Source organism: Malus domestica, chromosome 16 (assembly GCF_042453785.1).
Source record: "Malus domestica chromosome 16, GDT2T_hap1".
In the NCBI taxonomy this organism is placed as follows: Eukaryota; Viridiplantae; Streptophyta; class Magnoliopsida; order Rosales; family Rosaceae; genus Malus; species Malus domestica.
The window spans coordinates 25,068,643-25,086,923 of NC_091676.1; the positions used below are offsets into that span (position 1 = coordinate 25,068,643).

At 42.2% G+C, this 18,281-nt stretch overlaps 2 protein-coding genes across 3 annotated transcripts; one reads left to right on the plus strand and one right to left on the minus strand.

The window, feature by feature from the left end:
* Positions 1 to 326: 326 nt before the first annotated feature.
* Positions 327 to 1,551, plus strand: LOC114822219 (uncharacterized). The gene is made up of 3 exons (XM_029096517.2): positions 327 to 646; positions 767 to 959; positions 1,074 to 1,551. Exons 1-3 carry the CDS (start codon positions 509 to 511, stop codon positions 1,373 to 1,375), a joined length of 633 nt encoding a protein of 210 aa, XP_028952350.1. The 5' UTR covers positions 327 to 508; the 3' UTR covers positions 1,376 to 1,551.
* Positions 1,552 to 7,705: 6,154 nt separating this feature from the next.
* Positions 7,706 to 12,777, minus strand: LOC114819178 (ethanolamine-phosphate cytidylyltransferase-like). 2 transcript variants are annotated; one of them, XM_029095908.2, is made up of 10 exons: positions 12,556 to 12,777; positions 11,621 to 12,044; positions 10,998 to 11,233; positions 10,637 to 10,788; positions 10,061 to 10,132; positions 9,386 to 9,453; positions 9,125 to 9,242; positions 8,480 to 8,545; positions 8,260 to 8,382; positions 7,706 to 8,018 (listed from the first exon to the last, which is right to left on the minus strand). In XM_029095908.2, exons 2-10 carry the CDS (start codon positions 11,971 to 11,973, stop codon positions 7,947 to 7,949), a joined length of 1,260 nt encoding a protein of 419 aa, XP_028951741.1. In that variant the 5' UTR covers positions 11,974 to 12,044; positions 12,556 to 12,777; the 3' UTR covers positions 7,706 to 7,946. The 2 variants fall into 2 exon arrangements, with proteins under 2 accessions (XP_028951741.1, XP_028951742.1); XM_029095909.2 differs by lacking the exons at positions 7,706 to 8,018; positions 8,260 to 8,382; positions 8,480 to 8,545 and adding an exon at positions 8,721 to 8,828.
* Between the last annotated feature and the right edge of the window lie 5,504 nt (positions 12,778 to 18,281).

The following is an 18,281-nucleotide window of genomic DNA, read 5'->3' on the forward strand; positions in this document are numbered from 1 at the left end:
CCCTTGGTTGGAGACGGTTTTTTGTGACAGGGCTAAAACGAGCCCTTTGGCCCTCTGGCCCTCGGTTGGAGACGGAGGCAAATATGGCCCTGTACTGTTCATTAAAATATTAATATCTTGAGGAATCTTGGAGGGCTAGAGGGCTCAAACGAGCCATCTGGCTAGCCTTCGGTTGTAGATGACCTTAGGGGCCATACCACAGGTGGGCATAAGGAGCCAATAGAGAGAAATGGACTTTAACAGGCACATGGATCACGTGTCAATTTTCTCTTCTGGAGAAATCTGGACCCCCACAGAAAGTTACAAACCTCTCTCTCTCTCTCTCTCTCTCTCTCTCCCCCTCCCTCCCTCCCTCCTCTTTTTACACTCTTTAAAGTTCCAGACTTTCAGGTTGTCTCTGCAAATCAAATAAAAAATCCAATCAAAACCTCAACAATCACACAATTTAACAAAAACCCAATTCTCCATTTCCTCAGAATCTGAAAACAGAGTTGCAGAAATCTCTCACATGGAGGACTACTTCGTCTCAGACGGAATGCTGATGAAAACGATGAAGAAGAGGAAGGAGGTGGAGGAGCTTGACCAAGTCAACGAATACTTCTCCGACTTCTCTCTCTCTCCTCCCGCCAGAAAGATTCGCCGTCTGGTATGCAAAAACCCCATCCTTTTCTTTGCCTTCTTCTCTTCAAATTTCGACCCAAATCTGTTGAGTTTTCAAATTTTTCTGATTCAATGTGTTGGTATGTGTGAAAATTTGGTAATTTAGGATGCTCATTTGCCGCCCATCATGGAGGAGGAGGAGGCTGATTTTGCGGCGGCTCCGAATCAGGTGAAGTCGGATGCTCCTATTATTGAGGAATTGCCGTCAGGAAACAATGAGAAGGCCGTTATGCTCTTCAAGCCCGTCAATTCCCCTCTTTTTTTCTCTTTCCGTTCCGAATTGATTCCCGGCTTCAAGGGTACGCATTTCGACTACCCATTTGGATTTCCTGACGATTTCCGTCTCGAAATTTTGGTAATTTGATGGTTTATTGGTTTTCTGCGCTCCGGCCATTACGGTCTGAGACAATCAGCTGCGGGAGATGATGAGGCGGTGCAAAACAGCGAAAATCAATGTAAAGCTGTTGTCCCATGGGTTTATAGCAAGCTTGGGCCTAGGCCATCGATGGAGGTTTCGCAATCTGAGGCCCCGGAGGAGATGGGAACAGCAACAATGGAGATTGAAGAAGGGAGCAGAGAAGGACAAGGGATGGCTAACGGGTGCAGCGGAGGAATGTGGACGAGTATTGAAGGGTTTCCTCAGTGGCAGCAGCAACATTGTATGATTCCACAACCTCCACAAAACACCACCACGCCCATTACTTGGTTCCGATGAGACCGAAAGGCGGTAGGGTTTTTCGACTATGTTGTATCATATATTTGGAAACAGCGGAAGCAGAAACTAGTGTTAATTGTTAATAGAAGCAGAGCAGTGCAGGAATTTGTCAAAGAATGATTTGTCTGTTAATTATGATTTTAATGATATCCGACTCCTAGATGTTATTAATTTGATTTGGAGTTGCCTTGTGTCACGGGATGACTCTTTAAGCCTTCCGCCCGTGCGGCACTTAGACTTGAATACCTCGATGAACAAGCTAAGTAAGCCTTCGAAGCCTCGCTTCCCCGGATCGAATCACAAAGAAAGCTAAGATAGCTTGGAGAATGCTAAGATCACTTAGAAGATGGGAGAAAGGAAGCTTTGTATTGAAAGTTAAGAGAACTTTACAATTGCTTACAATTCTTGGGATGGTTTGGCCAAATGGCCTTACCTCCTATTTATAGGCCTAAGTCACCTCCTCAATAGAGGGTTCTAGAATCCCCTACTTACATCCAAAAATATCTAGCATAGTTCTAGATACAACTTGCCTAATCTAGATTATTCTAGGTGAGGCTTAAATATGTACACTTGTGTGGAATGTTCCGGAATGCCCTAAGATTATCTTGAATGCTCCGCCACGTTCTTGATTTCTCCGGGACATTCCAGAAGCTTCCATGAAGACATGGCTTCATGGGCTTAGATATATGATGTCTTGGGCATTTTCTTTGTTTTTAACACATGGCCCGTGACATCCTCCCCCACTTAAGCCGTCGACGTCCTCGTCGACTCTTGCCTCTCGAATGTCTGAATCAAGTCCTTATATTGCCATAAGGACGTCTCCTTCTCCCATGTTGCTTCGGAGTATGGTAGCCCCTTCCATTTGACAAAGTACTCCACATGCTTTGGTTGTCTTGGTCGCACCACGACACGCTTGGCTTCAATGCTCTCCACTTCTTTGTCAAATGCCTCCGTCATCAAAGGGGGTGCTCGATGAGACTCACCTCGGCTTGGCTCCTCATTGTCTGCATGATAAGGCTTCAAGTTGCTCACATGGAACACCGGGTGAAACTTGAGGCGGGGTGGGAGTTCCACAACATAAGCGGCTTTGCCAACCTTCTTGATGATAGGGAATGGTCCCTCATACTTCCGCAACAAGCTCTTGTGCAAGCCACGAGTACTCTTGTGCTGAGACGCATTGAGCTTCACAAAGACTTGGTCGCCAGTTTGGAACTCCACATTCCTTCGCTTACGATCCGCCCATTTCTTCATCTTCTTTGAAGCCTTCTCCAAATGAGCTCGAGCAAGTTCGTGGGCTAATTGCCACTCCTTAGCGGTTTTGAAAGCGGCTGGACTATTCCCCGTGTAGCCAGTCATGACCGTGTTCGGGGTCAAGGGTTGTTGCCCTATAGCCAACTCGAACGGACTTTTCCTCGTCGACTCCGAACGTTGCAAGTTATAAGAGAATTGGGCAACATCAAGTAACTTAGCCCAATCTCGTTGATTGGCACTAACATAGTGCCGCAAATAAGTCTCCAACAATGCATTAACCCGCTCCGTTTGTCCATCAGTTTGGGGATGAAAAGCTGTGGAGAAGTCTAACTTTGAGCCAAGTAGCTTGAAGAGCTCCTTCCAAAATCTACCCGTGAAGCGAGCATCTCGATCGCTGACTATGCTCCTCGGAACACCCCAATACTTCACCACGTGCTTTAGAAATAAGCGTGCAGCTACTTCGGCTGTGCACTCCACAGGTGCGGGTATGAAAGTGGCATACTTGGTGAATCTATCGACCACGACGAAGATAGATCCACATCCATCAGACTTGGGCAAATGTGTGATGAAATCCATGGTCAAACACTCCCATGGTCTTGATGGGGTGGGAAGTGGTTCCAACAGTCCTCCCGGTTGCCTTTGTTCCACTTTGTCTTGTTGGCACACAAGACAAGTCTTCACGTATGAATCTACATCATCCCGCATTTGTGGCCAATAATAAGCATCGCTCACCAAAGCCAACGTGCGGTGAGTGCCAGGATGTCCTGCCCACATTGAGTCATGGCACTCCTTAAGGATTTCTTTCCTTAAGCTTCCCCACTTTGGGACGTAGATCCGCTTGCCCTTGGTGTATAGCAAGTCGTCCTCAAGCCAAAACCTTCTTGTCTTCCCTTCCTTGACAAACTCCACAATGTTCTTGGCTTGGACGTCATGTGATAAACCTTCTCGGACACGGCCCAAGAGATGGCTTTGCGGCTTGAGTACCGTAGCCATTAACTCTACTCGTCTACTTAGAGCATCGGCCACCACGTTCTCCTTTCCTTGCTTGTACTCTAGCTTGTAATCAAACTCCGCTAAGAACTCTTGCCACCTTGCTTGCTTAGGTGTGAGCTTTTGTTGGGTTTGAAAGTAGCTAGTGGCAACGTTGTCCGTCTTGATGATGAATGGGGTACCAAGCAAGTAATGCCTCCAAACTCTAAGGCAATGGATGATGGCGGTCATCTCCTTTTCATGGGTCGTGTACCTCTTCTCGGTATTGTTTAGCTTGCGACTTTCATAGGCTATCGGATGTCCCTCTTGCATCAACACTCCTCCTATGGCAAAGTCGGAAGCATCAGTGTGCAACTCAAATGGCTTACTAAGGTCGGGCAACCTTAGTACAGGCTCCTCCATTAGGGCCTTCTTCAACCTCTCAAAGGCCTCTTGACACCGGTCCGTCCATTCCCATGCCTTGTTTTTCTTAAGAAGGTCTGTTAAGGGTGCCGCTATAGCTGAATACCCTTTTATGAATCTCCGATAGTAGTTGGCTAGCCCCAGAAAGGATCGTAGTGTTGGTACCTTGGTCGGCGGTTCCCACTCTTGAATGGCCTTGATCTTGCCCTTTTCCATCATAAGTTTCCCCTCCTTTATCTTGTGGCTGAGAAATTCTACTTCTTTTGTGGCAAAGGAGCATTTCTCCTTCTTGACATAGAGTTCATGCTCCCGAAGGGTCTTGAACACTATGCGCAAGTGCTTGACGTGCTCCTCCAATGTCTTGCTATAGACAACGATATCATCAATGTAAACCACGACAAACTTGTCAAGATAAGGATGGAATACCTTGTTCATCAATGTGCAGAATGTTGCGGGGGCATTGGTCAGACCAAATGGCATGACTTTATACTCGAACGCTCCATATCTGGTCACCATCGCCGTCTTCGATTCGTCTCCAGGGGCTATCCTCACTTGGTAGTATCCCGATCGAAGATCTAACTTTGTGAAGTACCTTGCTTCACCAAGTTGATCGAATAAGTCGGCGATCAACGGAAGTGGGTACTTGTTCTTGATGGTAATCTTGTTCAATGCTCTATAGTCGATGCACAACCTTAGGCTACCTTCTTTCTTGCGTTGGAACAGGACGGGTGCACCATATGGGGACTTGGAGGGTTGGATGTAGCCAGCATCAAGTAGCTCGTTGAGTTGCTTCCTCAATTCCTCCAACTCGGGTGGCGACATCCTATAAGGTGATTTGGAGGGAGGCTTAGCACCAGGCTCCAACTCAATCACATGGTCGACCTCTCTCCTTGGTGGCAACTTCTTTGGCAGTTCCTTAGGCATCACGTCCACAAACTCCGCAAGGACGTCTTCCACTTGTTTCGGCAAAGGCCCGTACTTCTCTTCCCCTTCATTCAACATTAGGGTTGCAAGAAATGTGGCCTCGCCTTTCTTCCAAGATTTGGCAAATTGAATTGCCGACAAGTGTTGGGTACACTTCTTGGCTTGCCTTTCCAATGGCACCAGGCAAGGTTGTCTCCCGTCGGCTAGGATACAGAAGATATTGTAGAAGGGAATGGGAAAGGCTCGTACCTTGTCCATGAACTCTAACCCAATGACTACGCCATAGTTGTCCATCTTGACTACGGTGAAGTCGATCGTTCCCTTCCATGTGCCAATGTCTACATGTACATTACGCGCAACTCCAACAATGGGGGTGGCGGCGGAATTTACCGTCTTCACGCTACCAGGCTCCTTTGTGACTCGGAGGCCAAGCCTTGTGGCTTCCTCCGACGTCATGAAGTTGTGTGTTGCTCCCGTGTCCACCAACACACGCGTCGTCTTGTCACCAGTCTTGACGTCGACGAACAATGATCCTCCCCCAACTTGAGCCTTAGGTTGTGGGAGGGTTGTCTGGATGGCATTCAGTAGACGGATGCATCCCATCGTTGCATCGTTACTCTCTTCGGCCTTGTCCTCCTTGAAAGCCATGGCCTTAAGGGCTTTCTTTTGTGGGCAATCTCGCATCATGTGAGGGCCGTCGCATAGGTAACAAGTGGGTTGCCAAGACTTACCCTTGCCTTTGTCATGCTTATCGGCTTTCTTCTCCTTCGGTTTGCTTGTCTCGGCCTTGTCCTTCGGCTTATGTTCTCCCCCACTTCTCTCATGGTTACCCTTCTTCCCCGTGGACTTGGAATCACCTTGGTGGCTTGATTTAAACTCAATCAAGGATTCGGCAGCGGCAATGGCATCAGACAATGTTTGCATGTGTCTCCTTTGTAGTTCGAGTTTTGCCCAATTTTGCAGTCCACTCATGAAGTACATGAGCTTGTCTTCCTCTAACATGTTGGGCACCTCGAATAACAAGCTCACGAAGGCGTTGACATAGTCTTTGACGCTCCCCGTTTGCTTGAGCCACTTTAGTTTCTCCTTGGCTTCGTACTTGGCATTTTGGGGATAGAAGTGCAACATAAGATCTTTCTTAAATTCATCCCAAGTGGTGAGAGAGAACGTACCTTGCTCAATCTCCATGCTCCGACGACGCCACCACATAAGGGCATTGTCAGCTAAGAACATGGTTGCCGTTGAGATTTTGGACTCGTCATCTTCAAGCTTCAGGTACTTGAAGTATCGCTCCACGTTCCACATGAATGTGTCGAGCTCCTTTGCTTCCCTCTTCCCATTATAGGATTTGGGTTTAAAGGAGTCGATTACCTTGGAGTCCAACGCCTTGATTTCCCTCGGCCCTTGCACGAATTGCTTCACGACTGCTTCTTTACAAAACGCCACATCTCCCTTAAGTTCCCTTGTGTCCTTTATCTCTTCTTGAAGCGCCACAAACCTTGCCTCTATGTTGTCAAGGTGAACCTGGACTTCCCTCCGCATCTTGTCTGCCATGGTGTTGAGAGCGCCAAGGAGCTCATCTCGTAGCCCTTCCACCAAGCCACGCAATTCATCCTTACCATTGTCCACCATGGTTTGGATTTCCTCCTTGTCGACAACGTCCTCATCAAGTCGAGTATCGAACTCGAGTATGGTTCGTTCCACCTTCTCGAGTCGCTCTTCCATGGTCTCCATCGATGCTTGCAAGTCCTTTAACTTTGGCTTGCTCTTGGCAACGTCTTGGACCTCGGCAGTACGCTCCCTTAGATCGGAGACTCCGGACACCATCTCTCCACTTGCCATATCCTACTTTCCTTCAAGTGATTCACGAGCTTGGCTCTGATACCAGCTGTCACGGGATGACTCTTTAAGCCTTCCGCCCGTGCGGCACTTAGACTTGAATACCTCGATGAACAAGCTAAGTAAGCCTTCGAAGCCTCGCTTCCCCGGATCGAATCACAAAGAAAGCTAAGATAGCTTGGAGAATGCTAAGATCACTTAGAAGATGGGAGAAAGGAAGCTTTGTATTGAAAGTTAAGAGAACTTTACAATTGCTTACAATTCTTGGGATGGTTTGGCCAAATGGCCTTACCTCCTATTTATAGGCCTAAGTCACCTCCTCAATGGAGGGTTCTAGAATCCCCTACTTACATCCAAAAATATCTAGCATAGTTCTAGATACAACTTGCCTAATCTAGATTATTCTAGGTGAGGCTTAAATATGTACACTTGTGTGGAATGTTCCGGAATGCCCTAAGATTATCTTGAATGCTCCGCCACGTTCTTGATTTCTCCGGGACGTTCCAGAAGCTTCCATGAAGACATGGCTTCATGGGCTTAGATATATGATGTCTTGGGCATTTTCTTTGTTTTTAACACATGGCCCGTGACACTTGGTACTCCTAACAAACACTTGACTTCACTTGACGCTCCCTTGTTGGGATTATAAGTGAATTCTAACGCGGGACCCTGAGCGAAAGCATACAATTTCCTTTAGTAACACTTCAGTTTAGCTTACGGTTTTGTAATTAGGCAACTAAACCAGCTGAAAGATGGATTAATCGATGACTATTTGGAATCTAAGCCCGCTAACCAAGAGGGAAGATACAAAAGTCAGTGAGAATTTGGTCTAGCGACAATCGGTCTTTCACTTGTTGAACGGGCGTTGTAATAAAGAAGAAAGGTAATGCAGCATAACCTAATGAATCAAAACAATGAGAAGAGTGGCATAAATGGGGACAAGTGTAAACACCCAAATAAATTTTGATCATAAATATGCACAAGGGGGTTTGACGAGGTTAAAAATACTGCTCCGATTCTCATCTCTATCCTAAAAGAGATACACTGAAATGGGAAAAGGAAAGGAAAAGGAAATGCTCTACACAAAATGGCGTTTTTCTATAACCTCAACAAGGCACAGCTCTTCAATGAGCACCGGTCAACTTTACTATATATTCCATAAGGCCTAATCTCCCGAGACATATGTCTTCTGTGCATAGTATTTCTTTTCGCTCTCCTTCTTTTTGGCATTGCGTTTCTGCATCAAAGACAACAGAGGAATGACTTTATCAGCACTCTCAACAGCAGAAATTTTGCTACAATATCTTCATTTAGTTTTACAAACATCCAGTGTGAAAATTATGGTTGCGATATTGTGGAAGAATCGCTCAACGAATGATGGCTAGTTTGCTTGTACAAGAGTTATCAAATATGGTTTTAAATCTCTTGACAATGGTAGTGCACATAAGCCAAAAGACAGACAAGGATTTCAAAATTACCAAGTAAGCATCATGATTTGCAATTATCCTCTGGGATACTGATGTTGTTGTTATACTTTTAGGGCTTTCAAGCAATTTGAAAATCCCCATGCTCTTGGGAACAGAATAAGGATTGCTTTCACCCTGTGTGGTACAAATCATCCCATTCAATAAGTCAAATTCCGCTTGCATAGACAAAAGTTTACAGTGATCAAATTTGAAGAAAAATCCATCAACTTACAGTTAACGAGGAGTTGTACTCGGAAACTGTCCCATGCACAACCAATGAAATGTTGAAAGTTGTTATCTGTCAATGTAAGAATATAGATCTCAGATACAGTGATCAACACATCTAATTCAGACTGCATCAGAAGGATTACATTATTCTTAACAAAGTCAAGTTAGTCAAGGATGTGTACGAGAAAATGTCCAATTTACCGTCTGAATCATTTTAATCCGGGAACAGGTTCTATTTATTGCTCTTCCAATTGCTTACCTTAGGTATGTATGATAAAACTTATTGATATATCACACACATGCCAGCATGTATTGGATCCATGGCCTCCACCACAATTGTACGGTATGCTTATCTAAAGTAATGAATACAAGTGGCAAGCATGTCACGAATCTATGCACATTCCCAAGCAGCAATAAAGTTGGAAAATTTATTGTTCAAGGTAGAAACATAACTACTACGATGACATTTACATATTATAATCCCGTTCAAGGCCAGGAAGAAACATCATGAACATGTTGACTGAAGAAACTGTACATAAAACCAGGAGAAGACGTGCCTCTGAAGAATGAAAACAGTTGCTCATGGTTGTACATACAAATACAATGACTTGGTATAAAAAGCAAAAGAAAGATATATGCATTTACTCACCATGTCCATGGTAACTTCCCAGGGAGCACCAATGATGACTTCATCAACATAACGGCAACCCAATACACTAAGACTACGTTCGTGTAAATGCATAATTGGATACTTCGCTCTGTGTTCACTGCATTTAACCAAATTTTATTATTTTAGTTTTTGGTCTTTTTACAAGTTTACTTTTGTTGACTACAGTAGACAGCAAGATAAACACAATTCCGTAATTATACCAATGAATGAATTGATCTCAAATCAAGAAAATGGAATTACCAGGCAGTCTCATCATTGTGGATGCCAACTAGTAGAAAGTCTCCGAGCTGCCTAGCATTCTTCAGAATCTGAGCAAGCAACCAAAAAAAGAGAAACAGCCTTCATATGATAAAATGATGAGAAAAAGATTTGATAACTGTTCATACAGAAAGGGGGATGCTGTAATGAATCTCCACAGCATAGAATTGCCAAAAGGGAGGGGGTGTGAACATCACATGGCAACATTCAGTTGTTTACATACAAGCATACTGTTCAAGTGTTGCCAGAAGGTCAAACCTTAACCCAAGGCTTCCATAGGTAGCCTTACAACTAATGGTTAGCAGAGAACTGTCACAATTCACAACTTCAATTCGTAAATTAATCCAATGGTAGTATCTATTTCACCCTTACAGCGATGGAACTAACGCATGATTTGTGGTGAGTAAACCAGGCTAAATATATGAATGAGTCATGCTGGAGTGCATTATGATAAAAGGCTATATGGAAGGCTATTTAGAAATTACTCCAAGTTTATATTGAAGATAGAAAACATCTAGGAAGATGTAGAATACTGCCATTTCTAGATGCGCCCCAAACTTTGTAATACAAAATAGGTAAATGCACTACAAAGATCCAACTTAAACCATCATAAAAATTAAGACGTTTACAGAAGTAATTCAATGATAATAATTATACCTCAACATGTCCTGCATGAAAGAGATCAAATGCCCCATCAATGTACACAACACGAGCATTTGGTCCAGGTCCCTGAGAATATGAAAGGTGTTATGGAGGATAAAAAAACAATATGCATAAAAAAGAAACAAAAAACAAAATTTCCACCACCTCCATATGTTATCGCTGCACATTAAAATAAATATGAAATAAATGAAACGTCAATACTGAGTTACCCTGCAAAATGGTTTACTGTGTTACTCACACACTCCTGCGGATTGGCTGATGCTTTGCTCTTTATATAAATTAGTAAAGAATCAATGAAGGACTAAATGCGGATTACTTTTGTTTTTTCCATTCTTGTCATTTCAACAGAGTCATAACTATTTCACATGGTGACTTCTTGATCTTTACATGTACCAAAAAACAGGTCCATTTGTTCACTTCCAAAGGTATTTATTCTCACATGTCACTAGATGCACTTGAGCCAAGATCCTAGAAAGAAGTTTAGTCTAATGTATGAAATACTTAAGACTTAACAGAACAAAAATACAAAATGTAAAATTTAAAAGTGCCAATATAGCAAGTGAGGCACACCTTTCCATTAGAGAATTGCACAATGCGCCGGGATGTTGGTAGAAATTGAGATAAACTGGCACTCTTGGGTTGATTTTCTGGGGTTTTATGCAAGGATGTCTCAGTTTGATTTTCACCATCATTTGTATCCTTTAAAGAAGAAAGTATCCTCCCTACACATGATTATTATTAGACCAATTGAAAACAAGAAAACAATTTCAGTATACAACATTTTAACTATACAGGCAGATCATTGATCAAATATCTTCACTTCTAGCAAGCTTGACCACAAAAAAGTCACAAAGCAGAACTGCATAATAAGTACCGAGTCATTTTAAACAAAAGGGGGAACCTCTGAAGGAGATGAAGAGAATCATAGTACCTACAATATCTGTGCTGGAGACACCTTCAGTGCGTTTAATCTGCTTGTAGCGGCCAGCTTTTTTCGCCAAGGCGTAAGCATCGGTTCCATCCGGCAGCAGGCAAGGATCATCACCATGTATGATATAGTCAATCTTATGCTCACTGAAGAGTCTGCCCATGAATTGCTCAGTAATTTCATAAGGAGCATTCGGTATGACTTCATCCACCCACTTCAAACCACTCACGAGAGCCAATCTAGATAGAAATAAGTAGGTACATAATATACATTGATCTTATCAAATTTTAACAAAGGCCACATAAGGTATGCACCAGGAGATTATACAACGTTTGCAAGTCTTTCTATTGGAACAATAAAAGGTACAAGCGGACCAAACAGTGCATTATAATTCTAAGGATTGCCGAATAACACTATTAGGGAACCTAACTCCGCAAACCATGCGAATAACGTACTTTATATGCATGTATAAGATATAACAACATATTCTATAACTTAAGTTGGTATGTAAGTAACAAAAGGTGCAACTCGAACTCAGATAGGAATGTTTTCGGCATTCAAACATAAAAGCGTGTTCTTGAGAAATGAGTATGTTAACATGCATAATTATGTTAATAAACACTAACCTCTCTTCCATGGATAAAACAGGTGGACCTTTATTGGCAATAATCTCCTCATCGCTAACAACGCCCACCACCAACTCATCTCCCAAAGCCTTGGCTTGCCTCAATGCATTGGCATGGCCATAATGCATGAGATCAAAGCAACCATCCATGTAAACCCGAATGTGCTTCTTATCACATTTCTTCTTATGAAAGATCCCTGAATCAGACCATAAATACGGCAACTGGGGCACCGTAATTCCACCAAAATAGCTCGTGGACAAGCCGAGCAAGGCGGCCGTGAGCATTAGACCGCCAAATACATGCGGGTGGTTGTACATTCCATCCCAAATCCAGTTGTTAGTTTCATATTCCATGGTGGCACCCTTTTTCTTCTTGCCTTATAATCTCCTTTGATCTCTTTGCTTAGCAGGAGGAGACACAAAACCTGAAGCCACAATAGCACAAAGCTAATCAGAAATCAACATTGCTTTTATTACTTTAAATTAGATTTAAACACCACGAAAACTAAAGAAAAAAAGATGAAAATACTAAACAAATCTAGAGCTTGAAAATACCAAATTAAACCAAAATGTAAGAAAAAAATTCAGATGTTAAAAGAGACTTGGAAATGGATTAAAGTTCAATTGTGAAGGGATGCAAATCCTAAGCGTATGGAGAAATTAATGATGCCAAAGATTCGATAGAATTATTGAGCAAATTCAAATTACGAAATTTATTTCTGAACCTAAACCAGAAACCCACCTGAAATTCACCAAGAATACAAAAAATTAAAAATAGCGGTGCATTAATGGAGAGAGAGAAAATGGGAAGAAAACCATGGAACTGAAAATTCCAGAAGAAAAAAAAAGTGATAAAATTCAAGAAATGAGCATTAATCATGGTGACCCAGATCTAGAAAAGTGGTTGTTTACCCAGAAAATTGGAAAAGTTCTTACCTTTTTGTGATCGAGCTTTGTGTCTCCTCTCCTCTTTTGCTTTCTCTCCCTCCTGGTTTTTTTTGGTGATTTGAAGAAATTGCAATGGGAAAGAAACAAAGAAAACAAGACAAGCAAGCCTTTCCCCTTCCCACGAGTGTTTTTTTTTCTTTTTTTTTATCTGACGACAAGGCCCTCTCTCCGTCTTTTTCATTTTGTTTGGTCAAAGTTCCCACTTTTTCTATTATTACTGAATGAATCAAATGAAATGTTTACCTTGTGGGACGGGTCCCATTACACTGTAGCACTACGTCAGCCGTCAACCTTCCGTTCAAAATTTTGAACGTGTCATGTTTTATATAGATTGGCGGTAATACCTATTATCTTAACGCGTGAGGTGGTATTGTATCCTACCTATTATCTTAATGGGTTTTTAACAAATCACGTCATTTTGCCTGTTAAAATTAACAAGTAAAATGACTAGATCTGTTAAAACCCTTTAATAAAACAGAAAATTTAGGGATGTAGTCAAACTAAGATTTTAAAGAATTTTAAAAGTGATAGATTTTGTAACGACCCGCCCCTAAAAATTATGATTTTTATAATTTTTAAATGTGAATTTATGGAAATACCCTTCGAGCAAAGATGTTGACTTTTGTTGACCGTCTTGTCAAGTCATGTAAGGTTCGTTTTCTTGGTGTATTCTCGTAGTACTCGTCACTACGAACACGTGAGCGCAAACAGAATATAATTTGAAGTTATAATGAAGATTCTACAAATCTTTAAACGTCGAGGATATTTTGGGTAAATTGATAATTAATTGAACTTGTGGTAGTTTGTCAGACCGTTGGATGAGTGCCACGTGGGGCCACCCCTACTTTTCTGGAACACTCTCTCTTTCTTTTTCTTCTTTCTTCCGTAGCTCTTCTCTCTACTCTCTTAACTCTCTCTCAGCTCTTCCATTCTCTCACGAAACAAACCACCATCATCACCAAATCTTTCAGCTTGTTGAACATCAAAACCACCATTATCTACATGTCTTCACCACCATAAACCTAGTTTTGAGTTTTGTTTCATTGAAAACGAACCCGAAACACGAGTTTGAAAAACAAGGTTTTGGGCCGAGACTTCTAGGCGTGATTCAGATAATTTCCAACCATATTTTAAACTCCAAACATGTATAAATTGATTCCTCTCGTCGATTAGATAAATTTTCATGTTTGGATCGTTTAATTTGGTGAAGAAATGAGAAAGTTATAACGATTTAAAGTTTGCCCAGTTTCTGGCAACCTTCGCCACATTCAAGTCATTTTCCGGTCAAATCACGATGAGATATCCAACTTCCAGGGTACCAATCTCTTCGTCTCATCGAGAACTATGATTTTCATTTTTGAATAAATTAATTTTGTTGAGTATTGACAAAGTTATGGACGTTGAAAGGTTGCCCAGAAAATTTGGCGAATTTCCCTGTTTTCCCGCGGACAGCCGTTTTTCTGGCCATTTTCTGGCCATCTTTGGCCACCATTTGGACTCCAAGCAGGTATAATGTTTTTCTATACATCTCTAGCTTCGATTTGGTATATTATGAGTCGAATTTGGATGAGAAACAAGTGAGATATGGAGTTCTAAAGATTGCCCAGGAAATCTGCAAAATCTGCAGAACCTGACGAAGTTCCATTAAGGTCCGCCACTTGATTAGAATAGTAATCCACGATCCGACCGTTGGATCATCACCAAACTTTAATACATTATAATACGTAATATTTGAGGACCATAGGAACTTACGGATCAGGAATCCGACATATGGATCTTTCCGAATTAGACTTGTAAGTTCGTAAAATAAAACGTTGACCTCCACTTGAATTTGCAATTGGCGGAGATCCAACCGTTGGATCGTAATGAAATTTTAGTATGTTATTCTAGAAGAATAATGTGGATCTTTGGAAGTTACGGATCATAAATCCGAGGAGCGGATCTTCCGGATCGATTTACGTAGTGTTGTGGACCCTACCGTCGACCATTTATTGATTGTTGACTTTTGGTCAATGGGTTACAAACCATTCTAGAACATCCTTGGGGGATCTGTTTTATGTAAGTTGCGTGTTTTATCAATAAGAATTCTGAGATGTGGTATGATAATTGTTCTAGGCGCCGATCGTTCGTGATGTCTCGATGTTTGTGCTATGGAGTTGTAGCGCGGACTCCAAGTGAGTGGGCTTTTTGTTTTCTATATATACGTATATATGTTTTCCATTTTCCTAGAAATTGTTTTAAATGAATTTATGTTTTTAAATGCCATGACATTTTAGTATATGCATTAGTATAGATATGCATTAGTATATGCATATTAGTATATACATTTTAGTATTTACGTTTTTAATCCTCTTTCAATTGCATTACATTTTAGTATATGCATTAGTATAGATATGCATATTATTGCATGACGCTGCGGACGCCTAGGTAAGCTTCAGGTGAGTGCATATTGAAGATAGTGATTGCAGTGTGTATGGTTATGTTTAGATGCATTTAGTGCTCATTATCCTGTACCCCTAATGTTAGTGCTCTGCCTAAGGCCAGGGCCTAGCCTTCACGTGATTGTTCACTTCCCGCACCACACGCTCCCCTTGGATCCAAGCCAAGTGCCAGCCTGTCGTACAAACCACATTTGGTGGTTCCGACTCGTAGGTGACTCGCGATACTTCACACAACCTTCATGTGATCGTAGCACTTGAGCGTATCTATTTACACCCAGTCTGTCGTACAAACCACATGAAGTGGTTCCAACTCGTGTGTAGGAATTGGTAAATGAGCTAAAGGTTCAGCCGTACAGGTCACGTTAGGTGACTCCGGCTGACATATCATTTTATATTGATTCACAACACCTAGCTTCACATATTTATTACTGAGATACTTGACATGGTACATACTTTGGTTTTCATTGCTCTCAAGCCTGATTTCTATATACGTATGTATTATTAATTTCTTGGAAATTATACAGGTTTTATGGTGAGGGGTTATTATTTTTTGGAAAGAGAAATAGTTTCAAAAAGCTTTGTTTTTGCCCACTCACGTTTTCTGTTTTTTTTCACCCCTCCAGGTTTTAGTTGCTGAAAATTCATATCGACGAGGATTCTTGGTGAATCTCAGTATAGGTGGCTACTTCTGAGGGTATGATCCTTACCCACACTACTGTACTTTACTTATGCTCTGACGTTGCGTGTGAAATGAGTTCATTTCCTCTCACAGCGCACTTTTAGGTTTAAATTTATTCACATTTTCCACATCACCATACTTTATGGCTTCATCACCTCCCAAGTGTCGGCCAACACAACTCGATTCGGAGTCCTAGTAGACATTCCGGGTTAGGGTGTGTCATATTTTATAGGATTTAAGAGGATTAAAGACTCCTACAAAATTCATATGGATTTTAAAGAATTTGAAAGGATTGTGGTGGAAGGATTTGAAATCCTAAAGGGTGATGGATTCTTTTTAGTCTTGGTTATATATATATTTTTCGCTCTCAAATCCCACAAAATCCACAACTTATTGAAATCCTCCAAAATCTTAATTTTTTTTAATACACTCTGTTTATACCATACTTGACCAATCCCAAAACTACTGAGCACCGGTCAACATTATACCGTCAAGGACCCAGAAGAGTTTCCCTCCAACCAGGAGGCCAATCACAGTGCGACACATGTCGACATCAGAAGCCAATCATAGCGCAACACGTGTCAACATCAGAAGCCAATCACAACACGACACGTGTCAATGTCAGAATGAAACTAGAAACTCTCTTCTATAAATAGAGATCATTTTCTCACAATATTTTCTAATGTCATTTGTACTAAATCATTCACTAGAACTCACAAAAGGAGAGCTTGAACCTATGTACTTCTGTGAACCCTTCACAATTAATGAGAACTTCTCTACTCCGTGGACGTAGACAATGTAGGTGAACCACGTACATCTTGTGTTTGCTTCCCTATCCCTATCCATTTACATACTTATCTACACTAGTGACCGGATCAATCTAGCGAAGGTCACAAACTTAACACTTTCTGTTGTACCAAAGTCCTCACTGATTTTGTGCATCAACATTTGGCGCCGTCTGTGGGAACGACATTTATTCCCACTCTCTTCAGCTTTGTTAAGCTGGTTTCCACCATTCGTACACTCTCTTTTGACCAGGCTTCATTCTCCAACATGGGGAGCGAAGGAAGCCACATCACGCAGAATGACACCCCTCTTGCACTTAGTGCGAGGCAACGAAAGAAATAAGGAAAGAGGGTTGCTCTTCAAGCTAAAGTCGATGAGCTAGAAGCTCAAAACAACAAGATAGCAATGAAGAATGAGGTCCTCGAGGAGTAGTATCAGAAGCTCTTTGAGACGCTTCACAAAACTAGGCGTACTCAACCACGTAAGCTCGTTGCCCTTGTGGACATCAACCATCATCTGGGTGCCCCCTAACACGGAGGGTCACCTCCATTCGACATGGGTATCCCTGATGAGGAGCGACCTAATCATCAAAACATTGATCAACATGAAACTTCTCTTAACCCAGATGCTTCGACTTGAAGTAGAAGAAGTGGAGGAAGACACCTCATTACAGAAGCGTTGGAAGGATCGAAAGCCGTTTATCGTGATTGCCGAGACTTCTTAAAGCAACGTCGAGAGAATCCTCTCCACATATGCTCGAAGATCGATGACCCAAGGATTTCTGAAAGACTCGGTCCCTTTTTACGAACCAGGACAGCTGTCAATCTAGGGAAGGAACGACAAGTCCCAGAGGAACATGAAAGTACAAGGGACTTTCAGATATTCTGACAAACTCGCCCTAGAAGTTAGTATGGCGAGTCCAAGAAAAAACCACACGCCCATGCTCAAACTTTCCTACTTCCAATAGGCGATGGAGACTTACGAAAGAAAATTCCAGTGGTACATAACTCCACTTATGACCCCCTTGTCCTACAGCTCCTTGAGGAAGTAAACAAGTTGAAGGCCGAATGTCAAGTCGAGATACCTGACTGGAACCAACCCAGGCATGGCCCTCTCACAAGAAGGATCCTCGACACCCCCTTCAAACAAAGACAAAACAAAAGCTTGGTTTACAACTCTATACTGGTAGGGAGGACCCAATTGAACACATTAACCTCTTTGAGTCCACCATGGCATATCGGATGCACATCTATGAACAACGATGTTTTCTCTTCCCCTATACCCTCTCTGGCGAAGCTCTAAACTGTATTGCCGTCTTCCACCTGAGACAGTAGACTCATTTGAGAAATTGAGGAAACTGTTTGTCTCTAAACACATTTTCCAGACCGATCACTTGCATTCTGCAGATGACTTGTACACTATTTACCAGAAGCCGGACGAGTCACTACGATAGTATGCCGGTCGCTTCAGCCATGAGTATTCTTACTGCGCTGAGGCAGATGACAAGACCGCTCTCAAGGCCTTCACGGCAGGCCTACTTGATTGTTTGTTCAAGTATATGATCAATGCCAATACTTGGAAGACTTACTCTGAGGTGATGGCACAGGCTTACAACCACGCCTCCGCCGAAGCAAGGACATACCAAGGGAACCCTCATATGGTTAACCCCTATCAACAAATAGGAAGTGGAAGTCAAGTTCTACCAAGTGAGGAGATATTGGCCATTCAGACACCCATTGCATCATCTTCTGCCTCATTTAGCTACTCGCTAAGTCACCAAACGTATTTGTCTCTTGGTAAGAGGAAAG